The sequence below is a fragment of the Eriocheir sinensis genome, chromosome 1 (assembly GCF_024679095.1).
Source record: "Eriocheir sinensis breed Jianghai 21 chromosome 1, ASM2467909v1, whole genome shotgun sequence".
NCBI lineage: Eukaryota > Metazoa > Arthropoda > Malacostraca > Decapoda > Varunidae > Eriocheir > Eriocheir sinensis.
Window position 1 is genome coordinate 4210399 of NC_066509.1, and position 27685 is coordinate 4238083.

The window sequence follows — 27685 nt, forward strand, 5'->3', positions numbered from 1 at the left end:
CCTCATGTTCAGCCTAAACTAATACCTTTCAAAGACAAACATTAGACCTGACAACACCCATCATTCTCTCCCTCATGTTCAGCCTAAACTAATACCTTTCAAAGACAAACATTAGACCTGACAACACCCATCATTCTCTCCCTCATGTCCAGCCTAAACTAATACCTTTCAAAGACAAACATGAGACCTGACAACACCAACCACCATTCTCCCTCAAGTCCAGCCTAAACTAATACCTTCTGAAGATGAACACATGAACTGACAACACTCACCATTCTCTGTGATGTGCAGCCTATCCTCAGCAGTGATGGTGAGGCCGCTGGAGGGGCTGGAGGAGCTGTCAGCACGTATGCCAGGCTGCTCCTTCACCTTGACAGTACTGCTGCTGAGGGCGTCAGCGATGGTGGTGGAGGAGGCGGCTGAGGTGAGGGCGGAGAGGCTGATTGATACTATCGGGGTCGCCAGCACCTTGAGCTTGTTGTCCTCTGAGGCTGAGTCCTGCAGGTGAAGGGAAGGGAAAGGCCGGTAAAGGAGTGTTCTGGTGTGGGTGATGCTGATGACATTATATAACTTTTTATTTTCTTGCAACTACTTTTATATCTCCATTTGCTACTTCCTGTGCTATTATATCATATTATATCATGAATTGTTTCCTTCATATTGCAACATGCTTGTGGAACACTTATGGCTATTGCTACTGGTATTTTTACTTTATATCAACTATATTTACAGTTATTTGCACAGTGCTTATCATTCATATAACTTTACTGATATGACACACCTCTACTTCAAATACAAACCTAAAAACAAAAACATCAATGACCAGCAATGCTTGATGTGGTTCTGCCTAAGTTACTACAGTCAATCCTTAGCAATAAGACTGATATTAATAAGTATATATTGTAGTGATGAGTTTCTATCATGTTTTTGATATGACATAGAGGTGCTGTCTCAAATGACCAACTATACAATATCCATTTACAAATCTTTCTATGCTCATGAGAACTGTTAATTTGTAAGCTTAAAAGTATGAAGGTCTGTAGAGAAGAAGAATATAAGACAAGACAAGAATGGCAATAAAAATCATGATTATCACCATCCCACTTCCTGTCAGAATCCAGAAACAAATAAAAAATTTGTTAGAAGAGAAATAACCTCCCATCAAATGGGTCACACCCCTACACACATCACCTCCAGCCCGCCACACACAGTCTATTAAATAACTGTCATGTTTTACATACACCCATTCAGCTGCATGTGGTTTCTAGATACACTGGACCCTGGCTTTAAGACTGTGACCCTTTAGTATCAAAATACTTCAAAACACAGCCCAAACAACAGCAAGATTTTTAATGCTAAACTTAGATGCCGAAATTTATATTTTTTAACAGACAATTACACTGGACATTTAACTACTGTCTGTTTAGGTTAGCTTAGCAGAAAAACTCCACTTTTTCCTCCAGTGAAATAAACTCCAGCAATAACCATAAACATAGGGACAGAAGGGGCTATTCATGAAGCTACCCAATGACATTAATAAATAAAAAGGTCCATTGGAGTTTATAAGAATATCAACCAATGACAGACAGGCATGAAAGGGAGTGCGGCCAAGCACCTGAGCAGCCCAGTCACCAAACTCCATTTATAACACTATCCCCTGGAGGGCTCATGACATTACTTGACAGGAAGACATCCATTTAGTTTCCTTCCTGCAGTCGTACAATGTAATTTCATCCTGCCTTGAAAATTGAACCTTCCCAATATTCAGAAAAATCCTTCTATTAATGAGTGACCCTGTATGACCTGTCTTTTATTTTTCATATTCATGTCTGCTCATCACGGGGATTCTGTTTGGGTCTGTGGTCGGTAATATAAGACACTCATTTCTCACATCAACTATTTCTAAAGGTCAAAGAGCGGATCAATCGGGTTCTAATGAGTGTTTCTTTAGGTTCACAGCACAGAAGGGTCAATCTACCACCAGGGTCATAAAACTACTCCTGGAGATGCCCCAAATTCCTATGAAAGCCTTGTCAAATATGTGAACTTGGGTGACGAAATGTTTAGTAATATGGCCTTATATAATTTTTTTTCACTTGATGCCCTTTCATAGACCTTAATAATAATAATAATAATAATAATAATAATAATAATAATAATAATCCCTCTTGATGGAATGCAGAGATAATGACAACTAGACCAATCACATCTATGCTACAAGCTCACACACACAATAGGTAAAGGTAAAGTTGGGGGCATACGCTGTAGCAGCGCATGGCCTTGGTGCTCATCTCCGTGACATTGGCCCTTGAGCCTGTGGTGGGAGGGAGCCCATTACCCCGGGACACAGGGCCAGTGTGACATCCGAGTTACCACAGTTTACCTTCCCCAGGTTTCCCCAGGTACCAGCCCAAGAGGGAGGATGAACAGCTGGGTGAGCTGCACGCCGACTGCCCGGGCCGGGATTCGAACCCGGGCCCGCAGAGTAGAAGCCAGGCACCCTGACCATTAGACCACGGAGGCATATACACACACACAATGCAGCACTATTAAAGCAGACACAAAACCCACAAAGTTGTTCTGCAGTCAGCAAATATTACAAAAAATCTGCTTATTTATATACTTCTGTTTTGGGGCATTTCAACATTCTGGTCACAAAACAAACTAACAAATTTGTGAATAAGGCAGTTAAGCTCACCCACTATGCAACAACATTTATTCTTTGAGTCTTTCACTTAGTTATAAAGGATGTTGTACTATCCCGACACCAAGCAACAAAGACTGTATCCCAGCTAAGGTTGGGAAAGAACACAAACTCCCTAATAAAAAGCTGCTACATGCCACACAAGCTCATGACATTTATGAACCAAAAACCAGGGGTGTGGAGTCGGAGTTAAGATTTTCCGACTCCAACTCCGGGAAATTTTTAAGTTGTGACTCCGACTCCGGCCCCCATGCCCCTCTCCCTCTATTGCAAATCTCTCTCTCTCTCTCTTTTTTTTTTTTTTTAGGTGCTGCCTGTAGTGCCGGTAAACTCTCTCGAGGTCCTTTTTCTTACATGTATTTACATTCAAATTACATGTACTCTATAAAGACAACATCTACATAATGTAAAAGAAAAAAACTTCACAACTGCATTACATGATAAATGATTACGTTAAGGAGTTGGAGTCGGGGGTATCTTTACCGACTCCGACTCCGGCCAAAAGTAGCCGACTCCACCGACTCTGACTCCACACCCCTGCCAAAAACTAACAGGGAGCCGTCCACCTGCAACTTCATCATGTACCTCAGAGAACTAAGTAATTACCACAAGCATTTCTATTATCAAGGCAAGTACTATTTACCTGAGGGAGCAGGAAAACCCACACAAGCTGCTTAACACACGGTATCATACAAAATCTTTATTACTTAAAACTCATGACATCATAATGTAGATGCTCCTTGGATGGGTAAATTGTATAAAACTTCTTACCTTTGTGACTCAGAGGAATGCTACAGTAACACAATATGAATATAAAAACATATACCTACCTCCTAAGTCCAGTAGTAAAGTTGCACATTACACTGCTTATAATTAATATTATATGGAAGGCCTTGAACTTGTGACTAATACATGTCCCACACTGGCACTAATCTTTCCTTCCCACAATATTTCACAAAGTCCCTAAATACAAAAAAGTATGGAGATATTATACATCCCTGATCCCTGCCTATCTCCAGTCTATATTTGAATCCCATCATTTCAACTTCCACTGCCACTCACACACAATGTAATTTCTATCTCTGTTTTGGATCCTAATTCATGTGTACTATTTCCTGAGATGTCAAACACAACAGCCACCAATAGGATCAGATTTTACACCTCTCCCCTCTCAGCTACCTAACACCATATATTAATTGGCAGTGTGGCACTCATCAAAGTTTTAACAATCCCTTTTAACATTTATAAAGTGAGTTATATAACCTATCACTCATTCCCACACACCAATCTTTTAAAATGGACACCCTCAAAAGGTAGATAACGAACAGTCATGAAGTCATGGTCGTGAAGAGGTTAAAACTGACAGTCTGATTTGAAATTAATGTATTTCACAGTAGACATTTAGTGAACAAGGCATTATGTTTAGGTGGGAAAAGTAGATGGCACTGCTGAGGTGCAGGACAAGCACATCACTAAGAGCATTAAGTGTGTGGTGGTAAATTATTATACTGGGTTCAACACATTAAAAACAATGACATGACTGCCTCACACAGAAAAGGTTAGGTGTGTGGACATGTGTGTGTGTGCGTGTGTGTGTGCTGCAGTGTTCTACCTCGGTAAAACTGAAAAGGACTTACCTGGTCCGCACTCTGTGTGGGGAGGACGGGTTCCGCCGCCGCCTCTGACGAGTGGTGGGGCTTGGGGAGGATGGACCTGAAGCCTACAATCTGTCGGATCCTTGTGAGTGGGGGCAAGTTGGGAGGAGTGTTGGAGGTACTGTTGTTGGTGGAGGAGGTGGTGGTGGTTGTGGTGGTCATGGTAGTGGTGGTGATGGAGTTGGGGATGACCGGGGAAGAGGAACTCACCCCTCCGTTGGATTTACTGGACCCCAACATGATCTTGAAGGAGTTGTCAACGTTCTCGGAGGGGATGGACACCATGGGCGAGCTATTGCTGGCTGACTTAGAGGACTCTGCTGTCTGTGGGATGTGCCAGGAGGGCGTGGGGCTATTGCTGTCCTTCTTGATTTGTGGCGGCTGCTGTGTGCTGTGCGGAGATGCCTGCCGCGAGTCTGGCTTGGGTCCAATGGCTGGCTGGGACAAAGTATTACGCAGGATGCCATGCAGAAGTTGTTGCTGCTGCTTCTGCTGTTGGTGCTGCGACAGGACTTGCTGTTGGTGTGACTGGTGTCCCGCCTTCTGCTGGGGCACAGGGGTGATGCTGATGCCCGAGGGAGGGTTGAGCTGTGGGGCCATGCTCACCATGCCCAGAGGGTTGGTGTTGCCAGGTGACACAGCTGCCAACTGGGATATGTTAGCCATAGCAGCAGCAGCAGCAGCGGGGTTGATGTTCTGTCTGAAGGGCAGGGAGGGCCGACTGGAGGGTTGTTGGTCGTGATGGCGGCCCTGCCCCTGATGCTGCTGGTGCTGCTGCAGCCGTGCTGCCAGGTGTGGGTTGAAGGTGTTCAGCTTGTATGTCCCGCCCGAGCCAAGCAGACCCCGCAGATGGCTGAAAAGAGTAGGGAAGAGAATGAAAAAGTCACTAGAATGCACATAGTTAATTAATATGCCATCTACTATCAAGAAAAGAATGTAAAGACTTGTTAATCATTGTGTGCATACCATTCTACAAGGAAGACAAATGGGAAAATGCCAACTGACAATAATGTACATATTTTCTGAGCTGAATATTAATCAAGTGGTCAAAGTAGTGACACCCAGACACCCAGGTCACTAGGGTTGTAAAGGGTGGGAAAGATTCCGGGAATTTTCAGGGCTTGGGAATTTTGGGAATTTTCGTTGAGTTTTCAATTTTTTCACACGTGTATTAATAAACAAACCAACTTTGTTTATATAACCATTATTTAAAAAGTTTTAAGCAACAAAAACTGTATTTACAATAGGGTATGTTAAGTATAAGGAACTTTCGAACACATGATTTCCAGACTCCTATAACATAAATTAACCTGGCAGTGTCGGTGGACCCATTTTTGGGCTCGGCTCAAAACGCCTAATTCGAGCTAATTGTAGGCGGTGGTGGCATAGAGCAACCCACTATGCATGAATTGGGTTATTGTGGCAGGTGATTGATCTAGAGGAGGGCTTATTTGTCATAAGTGGTGCTGTAAGGTCATGGCAGACTGATTTAGTTATCCATACAGTGATCACTTGTCAAATTCTCTAAAGTAGAGCTTTATGGTTATGAGAGGAGTACTCTGATACATGTTCCATGCTCTTTTCTTAGTCTCAAAATGCAGTGTAATGTTGCCGTTTCTCGGCCACTTCTCGACTGTCCCATAGCCGAACCCCACGGGTTAAAAGAAAGCCTTCACTGTGTTATATATAGTCTCATTTAGTAAGGAAGAATAAATGATTTTCTGAATTAAGACGTATGATAACTTTTTGTGGTTTTGTTAGGTTAGGTTAAGTTTAGGGCATCTTCAAACACATAATAGATAGCAGCTTATGGCACAAAATAACAAGGAATGACCCCACTCAGTCAGTAAGGCAGCATATATGATTTTTTCGATTCAAGACATATGGCAAGTTTTTGTGATTTTGTTAGGTTAGGTTAAGTTTGGGGTACCTTCAAACACATGATAGCCAGCAACTTATGGTATAAATCAACAAAGAATAACCTCACTTTTTTGTATAGCAAGTCTCATTAGTAAGGAAGCATATATGAATTTTCTGAGTCAAGACCTATAGTAACTGTTTGGGGGTTTATTAGGTTAGGTTAGGTTAAGTTTAGGGTATCTTCAAACACACGATTGCCAGCACCTTATGGTATAAATCAACAAAGAATAACTTCACTTAGTTGTATAGAAAGTCTCATTAGGAAGGATGCTTATATGAATTTTCTGAGTCAAGACCTCTAGTAATTGTTAGGGGTTTTGTTAGGTTAAGTTCAAAGAATCTTCAAACACATGAAAAGCAGGAACTTATGGTATAAATCAATAAAAAATGACCTCACTTTGTTGTATAGAAAGTCTCATTAATAAAGCTGCTTATTTGAATTTTCGGAGTTGAGGCCTATAGTAAGAGTTTGGGGTTTTGTTAGATTAGGTTAGGTTAACCGGAGGGTGGCATGTGCCTCAATAGGCATCTCTTAAACAATCCTGCCTGTGCCACCACTGGACTAAGGGACATTCACTAACAGCCCCCTAAAACTGAAGTCTAATGAGGCAACAATAACCTCAGCCTCAAAATAAAAATAAATATATAAATAAATAAATAAATAAATAAAAAAAAATAAAAAAGGCCAATAGCACCACAGGCAAACTTGTAAATATTTATCAATCCTCAAAGTTCCTGAAAATTCCCAAAAACTTCCATGGAAAGTTTCCCAGTTCAAAATTCCCATGAATTTTACAACCTTACAGGTCACCTATCCTCTCACCTGTTCTCGCCGATGGGGTGTGTGGTGGAGGAGACCGAGGAGGACACATCGGAGGAGCGCCCCTGAGTCAGCTGGGGCATGCGAGGGAAGGAGGTGTGGCTGGGGCCGGGGTGGGGCTGGCTGGAGGGCTTGGGCTGTATCCTCACCAGGCCCGGGGGGTTGGCAGGCCCAGGAGGTGCCGGCCCAAAGGTGTGGAACTTGTGGTGCATGTTGCTGCCGCCCTGCAAGGAAGAAGGTTATTAGGATAGGTTAGGTTAGTTAGGTGTCAGTGATAAGCTAATACACAAGGAAATAATGCCTGCTGTACCAACAATGCCAATATTAATACTACCATTGATGAAAATAGAAGTAAAATTATGGTGATTACAATCAGTACAAAAATGATGTCCTTTTTTTGTATAATATGACTGATAATGTAACATGATACAAAAATTTTCAGAACCAGTAAAGGGCAGACAGGTTGAGAGAGAATATGAGGGTAGAACTAAAGGAGAGGGTGTCAGGGAGAAGCCACAGGTGAAATGGATCAAGAGTGGACAAATATTGGGGAGAGAGTTGGTAGCTGAGGGATTGAGTGTGTTGAGAGGGAGTGCCTGAACAGGGAAAGTTGGAGATACTTTCGCTGTGGCCACCCCTGAGAGAGGTTCCTGTGAGGTGTCGAAGATAAAGATGCAGATAAAAATTGTTGTACAGCTTACACAGAAATTTTGGAAAGATTTACCACCCACCCGCATTATACTATCATACAGGGGGAGGGAAGTAAGACTCAAATAAAATTATCCCCATGTTACAAGAAAAAGAGAACAGACGTATTTAAAACATACAAATATGACTAAATAATATTTTTAAACTACAAACCACTCCATAAAGAAGGGAAGAAAAACAAATTCTATAAGTTGCTCACTTGTATGTGATGCTGCTGCTGCTGCTGTTGTTGTTGTTGCTGCTGCTGTTGCTGTTGCTGCTGGATATGTGAGTGCATAGGTGTTAGCGCTGGTGGCTGAGGGGGCTGGGGAGGCTGGGGGGAGGCTGCCTGTTCCACAGGGGAGGGCTGGGAGGAGCGGGCTTTACTCTGCAGCCCCGCATCAGGCGGAGGGTAGATCTTGTTGTCCACCAGCAGGTAGCCAACATCCTTCAGAGCTGAGGGGGAGGGAAAAGTTTTAAATAAGTCCCTTCCTGTACAAGACACTCCATCATTGCTTAGTTCAATCCTCTTTCTCTGTCTGTTTCTGTTTGTCTGTGTATCTGTTCATGCAGAGCTTAGGGAGATGGAGAGTGATAAGGCATAAATAACACTCCTTATATACAAGACAATGCATATTTGCTTAGCTCAATCCTCTCCCCCTCTCTTTCTGTCAGTCTATCTTTTGTAGTGTATAAAGCCTTAGCTATACTTGAAGTGTCCTATATCTCCATATCTATATTTGCACAGCCCTTCTATTTTTGCATGTGTGATATAGTACATACACAACACTTTTAAGTAATGGAAAAGATACAGAAAACCTGCTGAAATCACACATGACTTACCCTTCCCAAGCCCCCTCGACTCGCTGGATATCCTGAGGGAAATGTCGTCCCCAGAGTTCAGCTTGGCCTTGAAGCGGTCGAAGAGGCTGCGGTCCGGGGAGTCCTTGTCCACCTTCAACACTTGCTCCATCAACAACCTGCAGCAAAAGTGAATTCAGTTTAGAGAAAATTCTGTTTTATCACCATCGTCATCATCAAGGTGTGGAGAATTTAGAGCATGTCTAAATTAAATGAAAATGAAATGTTGGGAGAGAAATATACCAACTACTTTTAATAAAGCTGTCAAAAAATTAAAATAACAGAGGAACATCAAGATATGGGTAATTCAAAAACATGTTCCTTCAGATTCCCTTTGCATAAGAGATAGGCTGTAGAGGAAGCTCACTTTTTAGAGTAGAGGAGAGCCATATCGGAGGAGGTGGTCAGGACAGCCTCGACCACCGTGATGCAGTGGTCAGCCTGTGAGCCCAGATGGAGCAGCACCTCGTTCTTCTTGTCTAATTGCTCCTGCTTGCTGTTACACACCTCACGGAGCAACTCAAACAGATTGCTGCCTCGGGTCCTGATGATGTCAATGAACCTGCAAGATGGCCAGTCCGTGAAAGCAAAATGCTGAGACAGAAAACACAAACTGCTTTTCATAAACCTGCCAAACAATAAAAATGACTGAAAGGAATATCTTAGTTTAGGTTAAGTGACTACCCTTTCTAGATGATGTAGATGGACCTGCAATATGAACAGGCTGTGAAAACAAAATGCTAAGAGAGGACATCAACGCTTTTCATAATCCTGTTAAACAGTTAAAGTAAGTGAAACGTTGCTTGAGGTTAACTGGCTACCCTTTTTAACTGAGGAACGTGAAAAACATATAATTAACACTCACGTCTCCACCAGCCTGTTGATGTCCGCCTGCACTGACTCCTGCTTGTTGAGAATCTGCTGCCTGCGCTCAGCCACCAGCTCCTTGGCATTCTCTATATAGCCTCTTTTCTTGCGGATATCCATGAGGAACTGCCGCAATCGCTCTCGAGTCAGGCTGGCCATCTCCTCTGAAAACTTGTACTTGTGCTCCCTGTGTTCGATGAGCTGGCAGTCTCGACACGTAAGCTGATCACAGGTTTGACAGTACAGGTTCAACTTTTCCTGTACAACAAGAAAAGATAGATTTAAGTTATATATTTTGTTGAATGTTCCTGGTATTCCCGTAATATTTAATGAATGGTGCTTTGAGATTCTTCAAAATATTGTATGCCAATGCATCGTATTGTAAGAGAGACTTGCATTACCAGTAGCTATAGTTTAATGTTTTTGCTAATCCTGCACCATCTAAAAACTTGTATTTTTCGATTCTTATTACGAGAAATTTCTTATGCTTCCAAGAATTGTTTAAATGGACTCAAGAAAGACGAGTGAAATTGTGCTACAAGTTAGGATTGGCAATCCATCACTCCCCTTGAAAAGCTGTTTTAGTTGGAGAACACAGTATTAAATCTCGTATATGTTGGAGGAGTTGGATATCACTACCTTGTTACAGTGCAAAGGTATACCCCCACCCTCAGCCTTCCCTTACCTTGGGGTGAACATTGCAGAAGAGGGACTTCTTGACCTGAGTCTTTGAGGGCGAGTCTGAATCCACTTCCCCCTTCGCCTTAATGATGTGGTCTTTGGTAACCTTCACTCGCTTGTGGGCCTGAAACGATAAGCAATGGTGAATTAGGTGTTTATAATATTTTGGTTACATCAATGAGGAACAGAACACCTTGTGGGCCTGAAATACATTGATAAGCAACAGCAATTGGAAGATTGTTATACGTATTTTGGCCCCAGCACTGATGAATGATATTTTGGCTGCAACACTGAGGAACAGAAAAGCTTGTGGGCCTGCAACATGAAGGAACAATGAATCTTAAAGAGAAAAGGAAGAAGCTCAAGGGAGGGAAAAAAATAAAGCTACTGAAGGGGAAAGGAATGGATATATTGGCTCACATGGATACTGAGGACAAAGAGAGAAAGGAAGAGAAAGAAAGCTGGAAAGTTTCATTTAGTCGGCACAACATCTGTGGTCATATGCCGGAGACAGACAGGAAGGGGAAGGAATTATTGGAGAAGGGAACAGATCCCAGGAGACGGGACACAACCCCCAATTAATAGGTACCTGGTATCCATTCACTGCTGGGTGGACAGGGGCGTACGGTATCGGAAAAGCTGCCCAAATTTTTCCACTCCGCCCGAAAAAGGAAGAGATGTCGGGACTCATTTCACTCAACTAGTCACAAAGATCCAAGAGAAGGAAGAGAACTAAATGAGCAAAATAGATATGAAAGAATAGTTTTTTGGCTTACCTGGATACACTGGTCACACAGCCACTCGGAGCAGTCAGTACACAGCCCCGTCGCAACAGCCTCATCAGTGCAGGAAGTGCAAGTGAAGCTCTCCTCTGCCAGCCCGTTGGCCCCCCGCTCAGCACTGCAGCTCAGCGCCTCACACACGAACATGTTGTCGAGGATGCTCTCCTGAGGGAACCCCTTCTTGCATACTGGACAGTGGATTAGCGGGTCCACTGAAAAAGATGCACATGTGAGCTTCCACCTCTGCCCTACTTACAGATGAAATTGTTCTTGGAATAAATCCATGAAGACTGATAAAATGAGGAAATGAACATGAACTTTAAGGCTTGTAATCAAGTTAAAAAGGAAAGTGTAAATGGCAATACAAGGTTGATAAGGGTAAGGTTCAGAGGGCAATACAAAGTTTTGTATGTGATAGAAGGGACATATCCACCAAGCCTATCTACTGAAATCTATCTACCAAGCCTGCGTCTATCAAACATTCCATCCACCAAGCCTGTGTCCATCAAATAGTTTGTCTACAAATCTGCTCTCTATCAAATAGCCGACACAAACATCTGCCCTCTCAATACAAGCAAGCTGTAGTACACCAGCCAAATACCTCACAATTCCAAATGGCATTCATGAATGGACAGGAATATCTGCACTAATTTTCAAACCATTTTCTTTATATCTATAAAAATCAGAACACTGGCATGAAACACTGGATTTCAAGCTTTTAATAAAATTTTCCTATACATTGCTATAGTGGTTGCTATGGGGAGTGTCCCCGTTACTATAGTATTTCCACGAGAAACTGGCGGGTGAGGTAGTGGCGGCTGCAGGGTCAGCCCCGCCCCGCACCTTGGCACACTCTCAAGACCTCTCACTTCCTGTCATATGTCAGCTATTTACTAATACCTTTAAATGAATTTAATTAAATAATTGGATAATCCAATAAGGTCATATAGTGTTAAGAGTGTTTCGTTTTTAGGATAATAACAAAGATTTTGTACAAATACCACGACACTTGAGTGTCGTCATATTTATACAAAATCTTTGTTATTATCCTAAAAATGAAACAATCTGAACACTATATGACCTTATTGAATTATCCAATTATTTAATTAAATTCATTCAAAAGTAGTAAATAGCTGACATATGAGAGGAAGCGAGAGGTCTTGAGAGTGTGGCAAGAACATAAGAACATAAGGAGTCTGCAAGAGGCCGGTCAGCCTATACAAGGCAGCTCCTGTTGTGCGGGGCAGGGCTGAACCCGCAGCCGCCACCACCCCACACGCCAGTTTCTCGTGGAAATACTATAAGGGTGATGTGCAAGAGTGAACTATTATGGAATAAGATCTATTGCATCATATTTCACAAAGAAATAAATAGTCAGTGTCTTGAAATTGAACCACTCAGGCCTCGTGTATTTTTACCAATCTATTCAGACCATTCTTGAACTAAAAACTTGGTAAAAATAATGTAACATGAACTAGCCAGTAACCAAGCTTCTCTAAATTAGTTTAGTGGCTATAAAACATTATATGGTCCTAATCAGTAATGGTCACTATTGTTAAATTACCCTGGCTAGTTTAGACCAGCCAAGGTTCAACGGGCCCAGGTCTGAAAAAGCCTGCAACATGAGTGTGTGGTTGGGGATATGATAAGGTAGTGGAATAAAGGAAAAGAAAAGCACAAACATAGAAGTGTAGAAAATCAGGAAAAAACAGTAGAACAGGAAAAAAACTGACAAAAAGGACTACATAGGGGCTTGTAATGCCAGGAAGTTTAGGTTAAGAATGGAATGTATAAAGGATCACAAAGGTAGATATAAGTATATGTATATAAGTATTGTAAGTATTAAGTAAGGATCACAAAGGTAGACATACTTAATACTTACAATACTTACATACGTACTTATATCTACCTTTATGATTTGTACATTTCATTCTTAACCTAAACTTCCTGGCATTACATTCAGCTGTTACAAAGGCTTATCCCACATCTACTACTGGACTGGTGGGGTGACAGGAATGGTGGAGGGTGTGGCAGAGTGACAGCAACCATGCAATCAAGGCGACAGCAAGGATGACATGTGTGGTGCAGTGTGAGGTGACGGCACAGCTGATGACAGGAATGGTGAAAGGAAGGTGTGGCAAAGTGATAGCAACCATGCAATGAAGGCGACAGCAAGGACGACGTGTGTGGAGCAGGGTGAGGTGACGGCACGGCTGATGACAGGAACACAGAGGTAGGGGTGATGGCATGGATGAGGTGCATGGTGTGTGGCGGACTCACTGGCAACAATATCCTCGTCTTTGTTCATCTCAGGTTCGGCAGCCTCGTGAGTGAGGCACTTATTGCAGGCAGAGTGCAGGCAGGGCAGCAACTTCGGCTCCTGGTCCAGCACACTCGAGTCGCAGAACACACAGTGCACAGCGTCCCAGGTGAACTGATCCTCCGTCACCGGCGCCCCCGTCCCAGACACACTCCCCTCCCCGCCCCCACTGCTGGCACTGGAGTCCCCCGCCCCCTCCACCATGGCCTCAGGTTCCTGCACTAACATCTCGTCACTGCCACCACTTCCACCGGCGGGCGAGGGCTCCTCCTGCTGCTCCTTCTCCTCTGCCTCTGTCCACGCCCTCTCCACAACCATAGGCTCACTCTCCGTCACCTGGTTCTCCCCACTGTTTTCCACATTCTCCACACTGCTCTGCTCCGCCTCGCTGGCCGTGGGTGCCTCCGGGGGCGTGAGGGCCGGGGGGCTGGCTGGGGGGAGCGCCGCGCCCTGGGGGTCCTCACTCTGGGTGTCCAGCTCGGGGAGGTCTTGAGGGGGCGCCGCCTCGCTCTCCTCCTCCACCCCAGCGCTGTCACTCTCCCCCACGAGCCTTGCCGCCCCCTCCGAGGCCTCCGCCACGCCTGAAGGGGACGTGCTGGAGGTGTCCCTGTCATCGTCCACCAGTTTGAGCGGCTCGTGCTGGCCCGCGTCCCTTCCCTCGCCAGGCTCACTAACGGCGGCCTCCTCCTCCACTGTCTGCCCGTCACCCATTTGTAAACTCTCTATCTGCACTCCCACTAGATTTTCCAGGGCCGTTAAAGGCCTTAAATCGAGGCTGGACTCCGCCATCGTGTTGTGCTGACATCAAGCTTTATCCTTGCTCAGATATGCGGAAATAGTAACCAAAATCCGGGGCGTTCGTCCGTGAGTCCCACCGACATGTTTCTTGTTGTCGTGCTGGGTGAGGCATTGTGGGTCCCGCAGGCCGCCACCAGATACTTATTTTAGCCCCCTTATTCACCCCCGTCACCCCTGGGCAAGACTCTCATATCAGAACTAATGATTATAGGTGGTAGATTTCTAAGTAGGTATCGGGTAACGAGTCGAGATAGGGGAAATAGCCTTTGTGGTTGGTACTGTGGTGGGCGGGAGTTTCAATGGCTGAAGGTGCATTGGATGGCTCAATAGAAACACCCTTGGCTGTGGATATGGAGGTGGATATCAGATTATGGCCTTGATATTGATTCTACAGGTGACCCATTGAGAGTTAGGTCAATATAATGGTAGCCTCTCTCCTACAAATCTTATTTTTTTTACAGTTAGCAACCATCTTTTCGACCATTTAATTGTCTCCCCACACAATTTCTTAGTAGCATCTCCATCTCCATTCCCTCCCTCTTCTCTCAGTCACTTCCTTCATCTCACATCCCATCTCAGTAAGGATTATTTGCATCATCTCCATTCTGTCTCTATTATACTTCTCGAATCTCACAATCTCCCATCAACATCATATATCTCCATTCCATCCCGGTTTCTCTCAGCCACTTCATTTATCTCATTTCACATTTCAGTTAAGTTTATTTGCATCCTCTCCATTCTGTCTGTGTTATACTCCTCGCATTTCAGTAGCACATGCACAACTATATTCTCCCTCTTCCATGTCATACATTTATACGTGGTTTCTTGCAGTATACCTGATAGCTCCAAGGACGTGGACTTATTATGTGGTTATTTTGCATTCTCATCCATGCACTTGATAGAGATCACCGCCCAGGGTTCTTTCTTACCGACTTTGATTAATGCTTTTGAACCTCTCGTGTGGTCTGATTTTCTATGTAAATCTATGTAAATCTCTTTCGATCCTTCCAATATGTTTTCATTCGTTCTGTTTCGTTCCTCCACCTATTCAGCTCCACACATTTCAATTGCTCTCTCTCAATTTTATTTCTACATTTTCTCACGTGCCACTCCAGTCCCTGTACCTAATTCTTTCTTTCATTCTCCACTCATACACTTTTATCCTCCCTGCAATAGCTACATACATACATACATATCTACCTACCTATCTACTATACCTATCTATCTGTCTATCTAATTTACCGGGGATGATTAGTTGATTGACTGGCTTTTAAGTATATATCCATATACTTGATACAATTTACCGATAATTATGAAAGTAGAGCTGTAAAAGGTTGTTTTCAATGAGGTCCTCTGTAGAGTTTTCTCGTTGGTATGGGAAACCAAGGGGACAGGAATGTTCTTTTTAAGGCTTGTAGTACTGGCTGACGTCAGAGGAAGAGGATGCCTTGCAACCGGCAGAACGACATGTACGCTACCAACATAGCGTAAAACACAGGAAATGAACTTTAAGGAAAATATTAACCATACACTGACGCAGCTTATGCCAACCCCCGTACGTCAGTTTGTCCCTGACTTTACTGGCTGCGTCGTCAGCAACCAAAGGAACATAAGAGGTGACGCAAGCACTGCTCCTGGATGCTGAAGCAGTGTTGACCCGCTGTGCTTGCATATTTGTGTGCATTTCAAAATCCCCTCTCCACACGTTCTCCATGCAATGCGGTGGCTCAGTGGTCAGCGTACGGGCATGGTGAACTGAAGGTACTGGGCTCAGATCCTGCCGAGTGGCAGAAAGCAACCCACGTGCTGTCCTGAAGACCACCTATCAACCCGTACCCAAGCGAAACTCTCACAAGAGGATCAAATGAAGCTCCGGGAGGGGCAGCATGAGCCAGCAAGAATGGCGCCTCTATAAAACACTTGCCCGAGCCACTCACTGACGGACAGGGCCGACCAACAGATTCCATCCTGAAAACCTTCCGGATCAATGGGCCGAATGTAAAAAAATAAAATAAAGGAGAGCCGTAATCATTTCACGGTCAGATATCTCATTTTTCGTGGACATCATAATGAAATGGTATTTCCACTTCTTTCAACTCATGATGGGAGTATCAAAACATATCGAACTAAACTGGAAATCCTCCTAAGTTCGAGAAGCTGCAAAAAACGCATCGAAAAAAATAATAAAAGCCTCAACTTCTTCCATAATGTTCCCGGCATTCTGAGGTGCACATTTCGAGATTTTCTTTTCCCCTCTTCTACTAATCTTTAGCCTATATACTAGTAATCTCTTGTCCTCTTCTATAATATTATATCCTCTTCTACTAATCTTCTGTCCTCCTCTACTAATTTTTGGTCTTCAGTTCTTTTTTGGTCCTCTTCTACTAATCTTTGGTCCTCTTACTAATCTTTACAGAAGCAGCATTTTGGGAGGGCGATTTTATCTTTCTCAGTCCCCAACCTTTTGTGGGCCTCGGGTCACAGTCACCAATATCAACAGAGTGGAAGGCGCCAGAAAATAAATATAATTCACACACACACACACACACACACACACACTCCGCTCCGGTAGCTCAATTGGTTAGAGCGCCGCGCTGCAAGGCTTCACGGCCAAACAGGCGGCGGTTCGAGCCCCGCTCAGGCCGGATTCTTTCCGTTGACTAGGAGTGGTTACTGTCCCCCCTTAAGCAAGGGGGATAAGGTGTGTGGTGTGCGAGGTCCTGGCAGTACCCAGAGATCGACAATAATGAGCACTTGCTCACGTCGTGAGGGTACCTGCTGGCGAAAGCGAGTCCAACTCGTGATCAGGCCGTGGTGAATTACACACACACACACACATAGACACACGTATATCATAAGTTTTCAAGGCACCCCGCGGGCTCCATAATGACTCTCAGGGCGTCATGGGTACCCGCGGACAACAGACTGGGGACTGTACTGTTGTCGAGGATAAGTTTAGACGTCACCATAGTAATAAGTAGTAAACACCATATTTTAAACATGTCGGCGCCCAAGCACACACACATATTTGGCAAGGCTATCCTAGGAGTTATGGACCTTTCTATATGGGTATAGTTTTATGATCCTTATGGTAGTTTGACAAGTTTTATGTACTACCATGAACGTAATAAAACACCCATGAGAACCCGATTAACCCCTTTATCTGCCTTTAGGAATAGCGGAAACGTTTGAGTAGCCTATACCGACTTTGCTCTTTAGAAGCGACGCCCTGAGCTAAAAAGATAAATTATTAGTCGTCATCACACGTTTCAGAATTAGCTACGTCAGCATAGCCTACCTGTCACATCATGAAAATACGTGATTATACTGTATTAGCCACTATAGTACAGACAGTGTTGTGAGAGAGAGAGAGAGAGAGAGAGAGAGAGAGAGAGAGAGAGAGAGATTAATTAAGTGTGCCTCGTCGCCGTCATGGTCGCAAAACAGTAACCTACCTGAGGATAACTGGCCTTGAAACCAGCTACTCATGCAAGCCCACTCATACCATCCTGCCGACTCATTGCGCAGCGCAGTAATAAGTAAGGCACTAAGGCAGAACTAAGAGGATACAATATACTAAGCTAGAGAGGATACAATATACTAAGCTAGAGAGGATACAATATACTAAGCTAGAGAGGATACAATATATACTCTACGGAGAATCCTCGGGCAGGACGTTCTTGGTTTTTATTCATTTTTTTCCTTGTTTTCCTTTTTCTCCGCCTTTTTTCTTCGGGATGCAATTAAGCCGATTTGAAACTTTTCCTACTGTACCAGTCACGCCCACAATAAAAAGTTTAGGGTGTCCTCTATATGATCTCTAACACATGCCAGGTAAGTAAGAAATATAAAGAATTGAACTGAGGTGTATAAATGAAATAGGCTATTGAGAAAAGGAGGTGGTGGGATGCTTATAAATTGTTAATCTTGATATACTTTTCTTTTATACATTATCTCGGTTTTCCACAATACGTGTTGGGCTATTTATTCTTCTGATGATGATGAGTAACAACACACACACACACACACACTATGCCCTCCTATATACGGGTTCTGTCCCTTTCTCTGTACTTTTATCTCCAGTTTCCCTTCCGGCTGATCTTTCTTGGCTGTGGTAAATGGTCGCTGTTCTTCACCTAAACTTATCAACAGCTAGTGGTGTCCCGCAGGGCTTCGTTCTATCGCCCACTCTTTTGCTGTTGTTCATTAATGATCTTTCCAAAACAAACTGTCTTATTCACTTAAACGCCGATGGCTCTACTATGCATTACTCAACATCTTTTGACATAAAACCCTCCCAACAGAAATCACATGCTTCTTGGCTGGAGGCTGCAGAACGCTTGACTTCAGACCTTATTCTGATTGGGGGAGGAGGCACTTGGCGTATTTCAATGCCTTGAAAACTCAATTTCTCCACCTGTCAACTCGATACAATCTTCCAAACAACTATCCTCTATTTTTCAATAACACTCAGCTGTCACCTATTTCCACACTAAACATATCCACGGTCCATTTTACTCAAAATCTTAACATGAAGCCTCATAATATTATCTCCTCTCTTACTAAATCAGCTTCCGCGAGATTGGGCGTTCTGTGTCGTCTCCACCATTTTTTTTCATCCTTACAGATACTGTCCATATGCAAGGGCAGTCCGCCCTCGTATGGAGTATATGCATCTAATGCGTGGGGGGGCTCCACACTAATCATGTATCGGATGTCCGCATCCGCAGCAGCATCCTCTGAACATCCGCATAATTTTCCACATCCGCATCCGCAGTTCTGATAAATTAAACATCTGCGTTCGCATCCGCATTTGTGATGAAATTAATATCCGCATCCGCACCACACACAAACAGGACGTGGCGGATATACTTTATACATTACAGAGTTACAGACTCAGGGTGCAGTGCAGACTACAGAGTAGCCTACAGAGCTTGCGAAGTTGAAGAAAATTAATTAATGCGTGTTCACTTAATTATCTATACTAAAATTACACCTTGTATTCATTTCCTTTCAAATTTCCACAACATAATGTGTCAAGAGTTTTGCGGAAGGGCAGGAGGGAGATGATTTAACATAGTGACTATGTAGTATGTAGGTATCAAGTAAATTCGTACAAGTATGTATGTATGTATACTGTGTAATAGTACTGCATGTACTATATGCAATATTGCGTAAGTATAAAGGGAAGCAACATAGCTGGCAAGGAGAGAGAGAGAGAGAGAGAGAGAGAGAGAGAGAGAGAGAGAATAAACACTTTAAAATTACAAAATGCAGTATCGTGCAATAAAAGCAGCTGCCATTTGGCAATAATTGGTTCCATAAAGTGAATTACCAAAATCCGGAACACAGCCGCATCCACATCCGTGAGGTTGTTATAAATTGATATCTGCATCCGCATCCGCATGCGCAGTTTGGTAGAAACTGATATCCGCATCCGCTTCCGCATCCGCAAAATATATTATGACATTCGCATACACATATATATGTGTATGCGAATGTCTTAATATATTTTGCGGATGCGGAAGCGGATGCGGTTATCCGCATCCGCGGATCTCTGAAATCTGACATCCGATACATCATTACTCCACACACACAGTCCTCTCTGTCATCTATCGACATTTTCATACTGACTGCCCTTCTGAACTTGCTAACTGCATGCACCTCCCCTCCTTCCTGCGGCCCCGCTGCACACGCATTTCTACTTTGGTTCGTCCTCATACCTAATGTCCCAAATCCCTTACGCAAGAGTTAACCATCATATTCATTCTTTCATCCCTTTCTCTGGTAAACTCGAACAATCTTTCTTCGTCTGTATTTCTTCCTGCCTGTACGACTTGACCTCTCTCAAGAAGGGAGTATCAAAGACACTCCATCCGTAACTGACCCTTTGGCCATTCTTCTCTATTTCTTTACAGAAGCAGTGCGTAGCGAGCTATTTTGTTGTTTTCATTTGTCTTTGCCCTTGAGGTGCTTCCTTTATTGTAAAAACAAACAAAAAAAGTGCGACCCTCCTTGGGCCTCTTCCCCCCCCCCCCCTACCTTTCAGGGGGGACTCTCCCAACCTTGCCTCCCCAAACATGACATGGAAACAGCAAAAATTAACACAAGACTAATAAGAATATGCACGAAACACATAAAAAATGACTGCAGCTCTCCGTTTTATTTTTCATCAACACCACCACCATCAGCTGCATTCTCTCTCTCTCTCTCTCTCTCTCTCTCTCTCTCTCTCTCTGTGTTCTTGCTGGTACGTTAACATTAAAAATCGTTCACTGAGAGATGTCTATAGTTATTCAACATGTCTATGCGTGTGAGCTACGGGGACCAGTCGGAAAACATCGGTGCCATATCCTTCAACATTCATTTCTAGCTGTTGCCTCTCCGTTTACCCACTTTTTCCGGCTCGGGGAGAAGGAAATACGCGTCGAAGGAGAAAAATATGCATTGTTACACGGAGCACGGCCTGGAACAAAGATACATTAGCATGGACTTCAATTTACCGCTGGCCAACACGTGCCCGCTCGAGGTATAAGTTCCATGACCCGCACGTAATATGGCATCAGATCCTACACTTCCTTCCCCCTAAAACCACCCGCCAACACACCTATTTTCTCTTTCATCTTATAGTATATTAAAGAATAATTGATTAGAAAAAACTAGTTATCATGTGGGTCTTCTCTGAGTGTCTGGCATTAGTATAAGAGAGCTGAGTCATACAAGTAGAATACGTCTTTCTCACCTTTAAACCCCGCATAAGCACACCTAATTTCTCCTTCATTTTATAGTATATCAGTGTATAATTTAGTAGGGGAAATATTAATCATCCTGTAGGTCCTTTTCCATGTGTCCAGCTGTAGTATAAGAGAACTGAGTCAAAGAAATAGACTTAAAATCACACATAAACACATCTAATCTCTCCTCTATTTCACATTATTTCAAGGTATTATTAACTAGGGGGAAAATTAACCATCCTGCAGGTCATTTTCCATGTGTCTGGCCGGAGTATAAGAGCATTAAGTCTTACAAATAGAGGATCGGCAAGACAGTCAAGGCCCGGCCATGGCGTCTATACTCTCCCAGGGAAGGAAACCGAAACAAACTACCAGTGTCCGTGTTCCTCTTGAAATGGCCGAATATTTACCCCAGGCGAGTATATGGGCGGGTCAGGAGGGTTCAGGATAATTAGGAGATATCTTCAGGCGGGTTTAGATCACGTGGGAATCCGTAATAGGCCTGCAAAATGCCTCACACCGCTAATGGCAGAAAAAAGCTTATGACAAGGGCCCGCTGTTTTGGGTGATAATGCAAGGCGGGGAAGGTTTATGGTATCCTTGTGGGTTTTCTTTCCCCCAGGGTGTTGGCAGGTGAGTGAGGGACGGTTGTGAGTCACGGGGTGGTGGTTCCTGGGTTCCTGCCTTCCCCGGTGTGAGCCTAGCCGGGGGACGCGGCCTACACCCCACACCCCGGGGCTTACCATAAGGGGTGTTATTTTCCCCTTTGACAGTCACCCCCTCAGTCATAATCCCATATTAATCATTGTCTTAAAGTCACCACAGCCTCCCTCGTCCATAATCTCATACTAACTATATCTCAAAAGTCACTAAAACCTCCCATAACAATATTTTCCTCCTTTCTGTCACTGTGCAGGTCGAGGAGTTAATGACAAGTCTTTTTGTTGACTATTATATTGACTGCCATGTTGTAGGTGCTCATGGTTGTGTCTCCAGTTCATGACAGGGATGATATAATGTGCTGAGTAATTGTATGCTTTGTCTAATTGTGTATGTTGAATATCTTGACACTGATTGGTAAAGTCTGTTTGTTAATCATTAGTTTCATGTCTTGATAATCATGCATTTTTATTAATGGAAGGAAATTTGCTTTTCATTTTGATTCATATAATTACTGTGGTACAATTTACTGCTAGTTTTGGTGTTGGAGATGAAATGGGGGTATGACAGTTATTAGTTAGCTGTCTTTGCCTATATCAGGATACTAGAGAGTAGATTAAGGTAGGGTATGAGACACTTGTGTGTGTGTTGGGGAGGGGGGTTGGATAGTAAAAGATAAAGTTGGGGGCATACACTGTAGCAGCGCGTGGCCTCGGTGCTCATCTCTGTAACATTTGCCCTTGAGCCTGTGGTGGGAGGGAGCCCATTACCCCAGGACACAGGGCCAGTGTGACATCTGGGTTACCACAGTTTACATTCCCCAGATTTCCCCAGGTACCCATTTATCCACCAGCCTGAGAGGGAGGATGAACAGCTGGGTGAGCTGCACGCTGACTGCCCAGGCCGGGATTTGAACCCGGGCCCGCGGAGTAGAAGCCAGACACGCTGACCACTAGACCACGGAGGCGTGTGGGGGGGGATGCTGTGTTGAAAATGTCTTGGCTGGAGATCTTGGTGTCTGTGAGGAAATTTGAATCTGACTAAAAGGGAGGACGTAAGTTTAAGGGGAATATGGAGATGATGGTAGTCTTCTCTGCTGCCATAGACAACAATGGTGTAGCACGAAGTGTATCAGAAGTTGTTGTTGAGGTTCTTCAGATTGTCTGTCCAAGAGCTCTGAACCCCTCAAGAAGGCCATGGCTATAGCTGGGCTTTCCCACAAGGATCTCATTGAGTGTTCATTGTGTTGTTGGCATAAGTGACTGTGTGCTGTGCAGTCTTCTATAATGTGTTTTATATTGTGAGGTGTCATGTTACAATCAGGGTAAGTGTCCACGTTGGAGTCATCCAGCCTCTTCTTATAGCTCAGAAGGGCTGGATGGTGCCCACACTGCAGTCTTGCCAGGTGGACTCTTGTCTTCATGGAGGAGGAGGGATTCTGAGGGATGGATTTCCAGAGGATGGGCGTGCACCAGAGTGTTATCTTTGATTGACTGGATGGATCGATGAGTGATTTGAGTATGGATATATTTCTGGAGGCTGGTTTGATGTGGGAGGGGTGGAAGTGTTGACAGTATTTGTGTATAATATCTTTTGTTAGGTGTTGCTTTGATGTCTTTTGGTGTAAGTTGGTGTTTTGTCATGTAACGTCGTGGGTGGTGTTGGTTTGTTGCACCTGCGGTGAAATTTTGAGTGCCTTTAATGTCAAGGTGATCCTTTATTTTCAGGACTTCAGTTTCATGGTGTAGTTGGTCTGTAGGTGTAGTAGCTTTGCAGTCTGTAATTATAATCTACCACAAGTATTTATTGTAAACAAACTTTACAGATCTAATAAAACTAAGTCTAACCCAATATAACCTAACCTTATCCAACCTAACCCAACTTGACCTGGCCCCCCCCCCACCCTCACCCCACCCCCACCCCACCCCACCCCACACTGCCAAGATACAATGGGCTAGACTGCATTCATAAACTGTACATATAAATAGTATTTTGAAGTTTCTGAAAATTTCTGGAAGCTATTAGTTACTTCACACTGAATTCAGAGAATTAAAATACAACACAAAATGTCAGTATTAACCTCATACAAGGTGGCTACCCTCATTTCCATGTTAGCCAATTGTAATTTAAGGATGCACATTATTAGTATTGAAATAATGATTCCTACAGAGGCTAAATCAGTCCCCAATAATTTTCTCCTCCTCATTCCCTATTATGAGGTGTGTTTGCCATGATGTATAGTAATTAATTATTTCTTTCCCTTGCAGGTGGAATCATACAAGGGATCTGTGAAGGAAAAGGTAAGTGAAGTGCATCCTTTGTTCACCTTACAGTTCCACAAGGATACAGGGAGGTTACAAGAGGCCAGGCGGCATAGACATGACAGTACCTGAGAATGTTTTATTCACCAACTGTAATTCTCATTCATAAATTTAACTAACTTACACTTAAATTTGAAGACATAAATACCAAGCCTCTCATTTACACCAACTATTGCTTTATGATTATGTTGTTTTCAAGAATAACTCATAAAAGTACATATAGTTGAATGCCTGTTTCTAATATGGTCCTTATTGCCCTTATGGTTCTTGGTGTGTTATAATACTAATACTTTCCTCCTTTCAATCACTGTGCAGGCAGAGGAGTTAGTGAAGAAGAAGTTTCCCGAACGCATCATACACTTCAACAAGCTGCTTGAAGAGTCTCCATTCCTATGTGAGAATTTGGAGAAGGTACACTCAGACCTCAAGATCCCCGTACCTGAACCTCTCATTGTAAACAAGTGAGTAATCTTAGCAATATACCAGCAGCAAGTAATTAAGACCTCTCCCTGCTAGCATTATAGTAATACCAGTAGCAGGAGTAAATTTAACATCACCAATAGCGGGCAGCCTTCCTTCGTTTCTAATTCCCACTGCCTACGACTTGAACTCTTTCAAGAGGTGAATATCAAGACACCTCTCCATCCTTTCTTCTGGCCATGCAAGGCTATTTGATTTTACAGGAACAGTGCTAAGCGGGCATTTTTGTTTTTTGTTTTTGCCCTTGATCTGCTTCCTTTACCGTAAAAAATAGTAACACCAGGAGTAGTTTGTTATATCCCTTCCCGCACCCCCCAGCCATGACGGTGACCCCCCTGGGAAGAAGCGCAAGAACCCTGACGGTGGCGCGGAGGATGCAGTGACTGGCGCCAAGGTGTTTGTGCTGCCCAGTGGCTCCGTGCCCATCAACTCACATATTACTGAGATGGTCGACACTATCAAGCCACTCATCTGCCAGCTGGTGGAGGAGGCCAACCTGGTGAGTGGGATAAGGGGTGGTGGGTGGAAGATAAGTGATGGGTAATTAGTATAGAGAAAGGTTCATGCCATTTATTTTCTTTGTACTCTGCAGCTGATGTGGATGTCATTTTGTAAGACAACTTGTCATCATACATAACTGCAGTCCATATCTCTCCTTGCATACTACCATGAAAAAATTCCTAACCATTTCCTCTTCCCTACTGCAACTGTAAATGTGTAGATATTACTCTACCTACTCCCTTTTGTCCCACCTAGCTACCCACAGATGTTAGAATCTGTGCAGATGAGAATGACTAAAATGATTCAAGGGTTGAGAAACTTGCTATATGAGGATAGACTCCAACATTTAAATCTACATTCTCTAAAAAGGCGAAGGGTATGAGAAGATGATTGAAGTTTATAAATAGATGAAGGGCATTAATAAGGGGAATGTTAATAGCGTAGCAATTGGTTAAGTTTGGTAATTTCAGATTCAACAAAGATATAGGCAAGAATTGATTTACTGAGAGTGGTGGATGAGTGGAACAGGCTTGGCAGTCATGTTCTAAGTGCCAATACAATAGATACATTCGAGAAGAGCTTAGATAAATTCATGGAGAGTGAGGTTAGGTGGGGTTAGGTTTACATGACCTAGTTTGTTTAGACCTACTGGCCTCTTGCAGACTCCTTATGTTCTTATGTCCCTTTCCTTCCCCTTTCAGCTGAAGATGTGGATATCATTCCTGATTCCAAAGATTGAGGACGGCAACAATTTCGGTGTCAGCATCCAGGAGGAAACACTCGGGGAGATTCGCACGGTGGAGTCTGAGGCGGCTTCCTTCTTTGACCAGATCTCCCGGTACTACATGACCCGCGCCAAGCTGGTCTCCAAGGTGGGTCACAGGGGAAACACAGGGAGGGAAGGAGGATGAAGTTATGAAAGGAAGATGGAAGGAAGGAGGGAGATAAGTGGTGAAAAGAGAGAGATGAAGGAACAGGAGGGAAGAGTAGAAGAGAGTTTTTTTATTATTGACTTCATTGTAATAGAGGGAGTATTATTGATCTTAGTTACAATTAAAAATCATTGTATTGCAAGGTTGCTGAGTAATAATTTAGTGTAAGATATCATCACTCTGCTGTGGGTTTTGTGCACTGACTTACTTATTCAATATGAGAAAACATGAATCAAAACTTACTGAGATATTTTTTTCTCTGCAACAGACAAGACAAACCCATTGACCTTATGTTTTGGATGATAAAATTTTTACATAATAATATTTGTAATGTATTGTTGAGCCAATTCATTTTGTAATACACTGTTGATGCCCTTTCATGGATCTCAGTAGTAATAGCAATAGTAATAATGAAGGAAAAGGAAAAAATGGGAGAAGAAAGGAAAGTGAGTGAGAGGTAATATAAATGTAAGGAGAGATAGAGGGAAAGAAGGAAATGGAAGAAGAAAGAAAAGGTACCTAGAGAAATACCACTGCTACCACAACTAATGATGATAATGCTGCAGGTGGCCAAGTACCCGCACATTGACGATTACCGGCGGACGGTGGTGGAGCTTGACGAGAAGGAGTACCTGTCTTTACGCATCACCCTCTCGGAGATCCGAAACCACTACGCCACACTCCACGACATGATCACCAAGAACATGGAGAAGATCAAGAAGCCGCGATCCACCAACTCCATTGAGGCCATGTACTGAGGGATCAACACCACCACTACTACCACCACCTCCACCACCACCACTTAACACCACCACCACTTATACTACTACTACCACTTACACTACTACGACTACTAAGATTACCAACATCCCCTACTCCACCCAACTCTTCTTCCATTCTTTCACTACCCCCAACCACTTCTTCCTTCTCTCTCTATCACTGTTATTATCACTTTGTTATCTACTTCACCATCAGTTTCACCTCTTTCACTATCTTCTATAATTATTCCTTCACTTTTTCCTCTATCACTTTTGTTATGGGTTTTACTTCTGTTTACTCCATCACTACTAATCTCCTTATTCCTCTTTCGCCTCTTCCACCACTTCTATGACATCTAATACTTCCTTATCTGACACTTTTTCCATTCCAACACTCACTTATTCCACTGATTGCTTCCTCCACTTCTTTTAATCCTATCCTCATTTGTCCCCTTACAGCCAATGCATTTCTTCCTTTCCTTTCCTCCTCCTCTACCACTTCTGTCTGTCCACCCTTCGCCCCCCCACACACACACTCCACCTCTCCCTCCAAGCAACAACACAGCCATCACCACCACTACTACTGTTGGTTTGAGTGGATGAGTGGATGAAGGTTTTAAGGGTTTATTTCCAGGTGTATCAAGGGCATGGATGGCCACTTTCCTGAATTCCATCCCTGTCCCCTCCCGTTTACCTTCTTTTTTGTCGTCATAGGTTCCAAGAGTAGAAAGAGAAAGTGAGTGAGTGAGTGAGTAAGAGAGTGTGAGTGAGAGAGAGAGTGTGTGTGAGAGTGAGCAAGAGAGAGAGAGAGAGAGAGAGGTGCTGTGCTAATTACTGGTTTTGTCTCAGTTTTTGGGTGTGTCACTGGAGTGCACCTCGCCCACACAACAATATTACCACTTGTTATGGTTATCTTACCGTCTCCGCTGCAGCAGTATTCCCCATGCGTTGGTATACCAAGTGTATTAATGCCGTGACAAATTATTACCGGTTATGTATTTGGATCGGACGTTTCCTCACAGAACTGTTATGCACTGTTATTTATTGAAGAACCTTAGTTAAGATGGCTCCAGCACCTGTATTCATGCCATTGCTATGATTTGTTTCTGTTTGTTTGTCCTGTTTAAGGCTTGTCAGAAGGGAGGACACAGTGGTCATGGAAATGGCATTTTGTGGAGATATGAATAAATTTGATATTTAAACA

General features: G+C 43.4%; 2 protein-coding genes across 4 annotated transcripts in view; one reads left to right on the forward strand and one right to left on the reverse strand.

Moving 5' to 3' along the window:
• LOC126983379 (E3 ubiquitin-protein ligase TRIM33-like) overlaps positions 1 to 14496 on the reverse strand; it is a 25580-nt gene extending 11084 nt beyond the window's left edge. The window contains exons 1-10 of one of the 3 annotated variants that reach the window (XM_050836203.1): positions 13258 to 14496; positions 10972 to 11189; positions 10200 to 10319; positions 9513 to 9772; positions 9015 to 9209; positions 8630 to 8766; positions 8007 to 8242; positions 7103 to 7323; positions 4342 to 5212; positions 273 to 498 (exon numbers count right to left, since the gene is read on the reverse strand). In XM_050836203.1, coding sequence (XP_050692160.1) covers positions 273 to 498; positions 4342 to 5212; positions 7103 to 7323; positions 8007 to 8242; positions 8630 to 8766; positions 9015 to 9209; positions 9513 to 9772; positions 10200 to 10319; positions 10972 to 11189; positions 13258 to 14086 — 3313 coding nt within the window. In that variant the 5' untranslated portion in view covers positions 14087 to 14496. The remainder of the gene's footprint in view (positions 1 to 272; positions 499 to 4341; positions 5213 to 7102; positions 7324 to 8006; positions 8243 to 8629; positions 8767 to 9014; positions 9210 to 9512; positions 9773 to 10199; positions 10320 to 10971; positions 11190 to 13257) is intronic. The other 2 variants (XM_050836138.1, XM_050836272.1) reach the window with 2 other exon arrangements.
• A 6618-nt stretch (positions 14497 to 21114) lies between these two features.
• On the forward strand, positions 21115 to 27685 carry LOC126983642 (proteasome activator complex subunit 3-like). Its single transcript, XM_050836581.1, has 6 exons — positions 21115 to 21244; positions 23757 to 23789; positions 24126 to 24271; positions 24609 to 24789; positions 25493 to 25663; positions 26290 to 27685. Exons 1-6 carry the CDS (start codon positions 21158 to 21160, stop codon positions 26479 to 26481), a joined length of 810 nt encoding a protein of 269 aa, XP_050692538.1. The 5' UTR covers positions 21115 to 21157; the 3' UTR covers positions 26482 to 27685.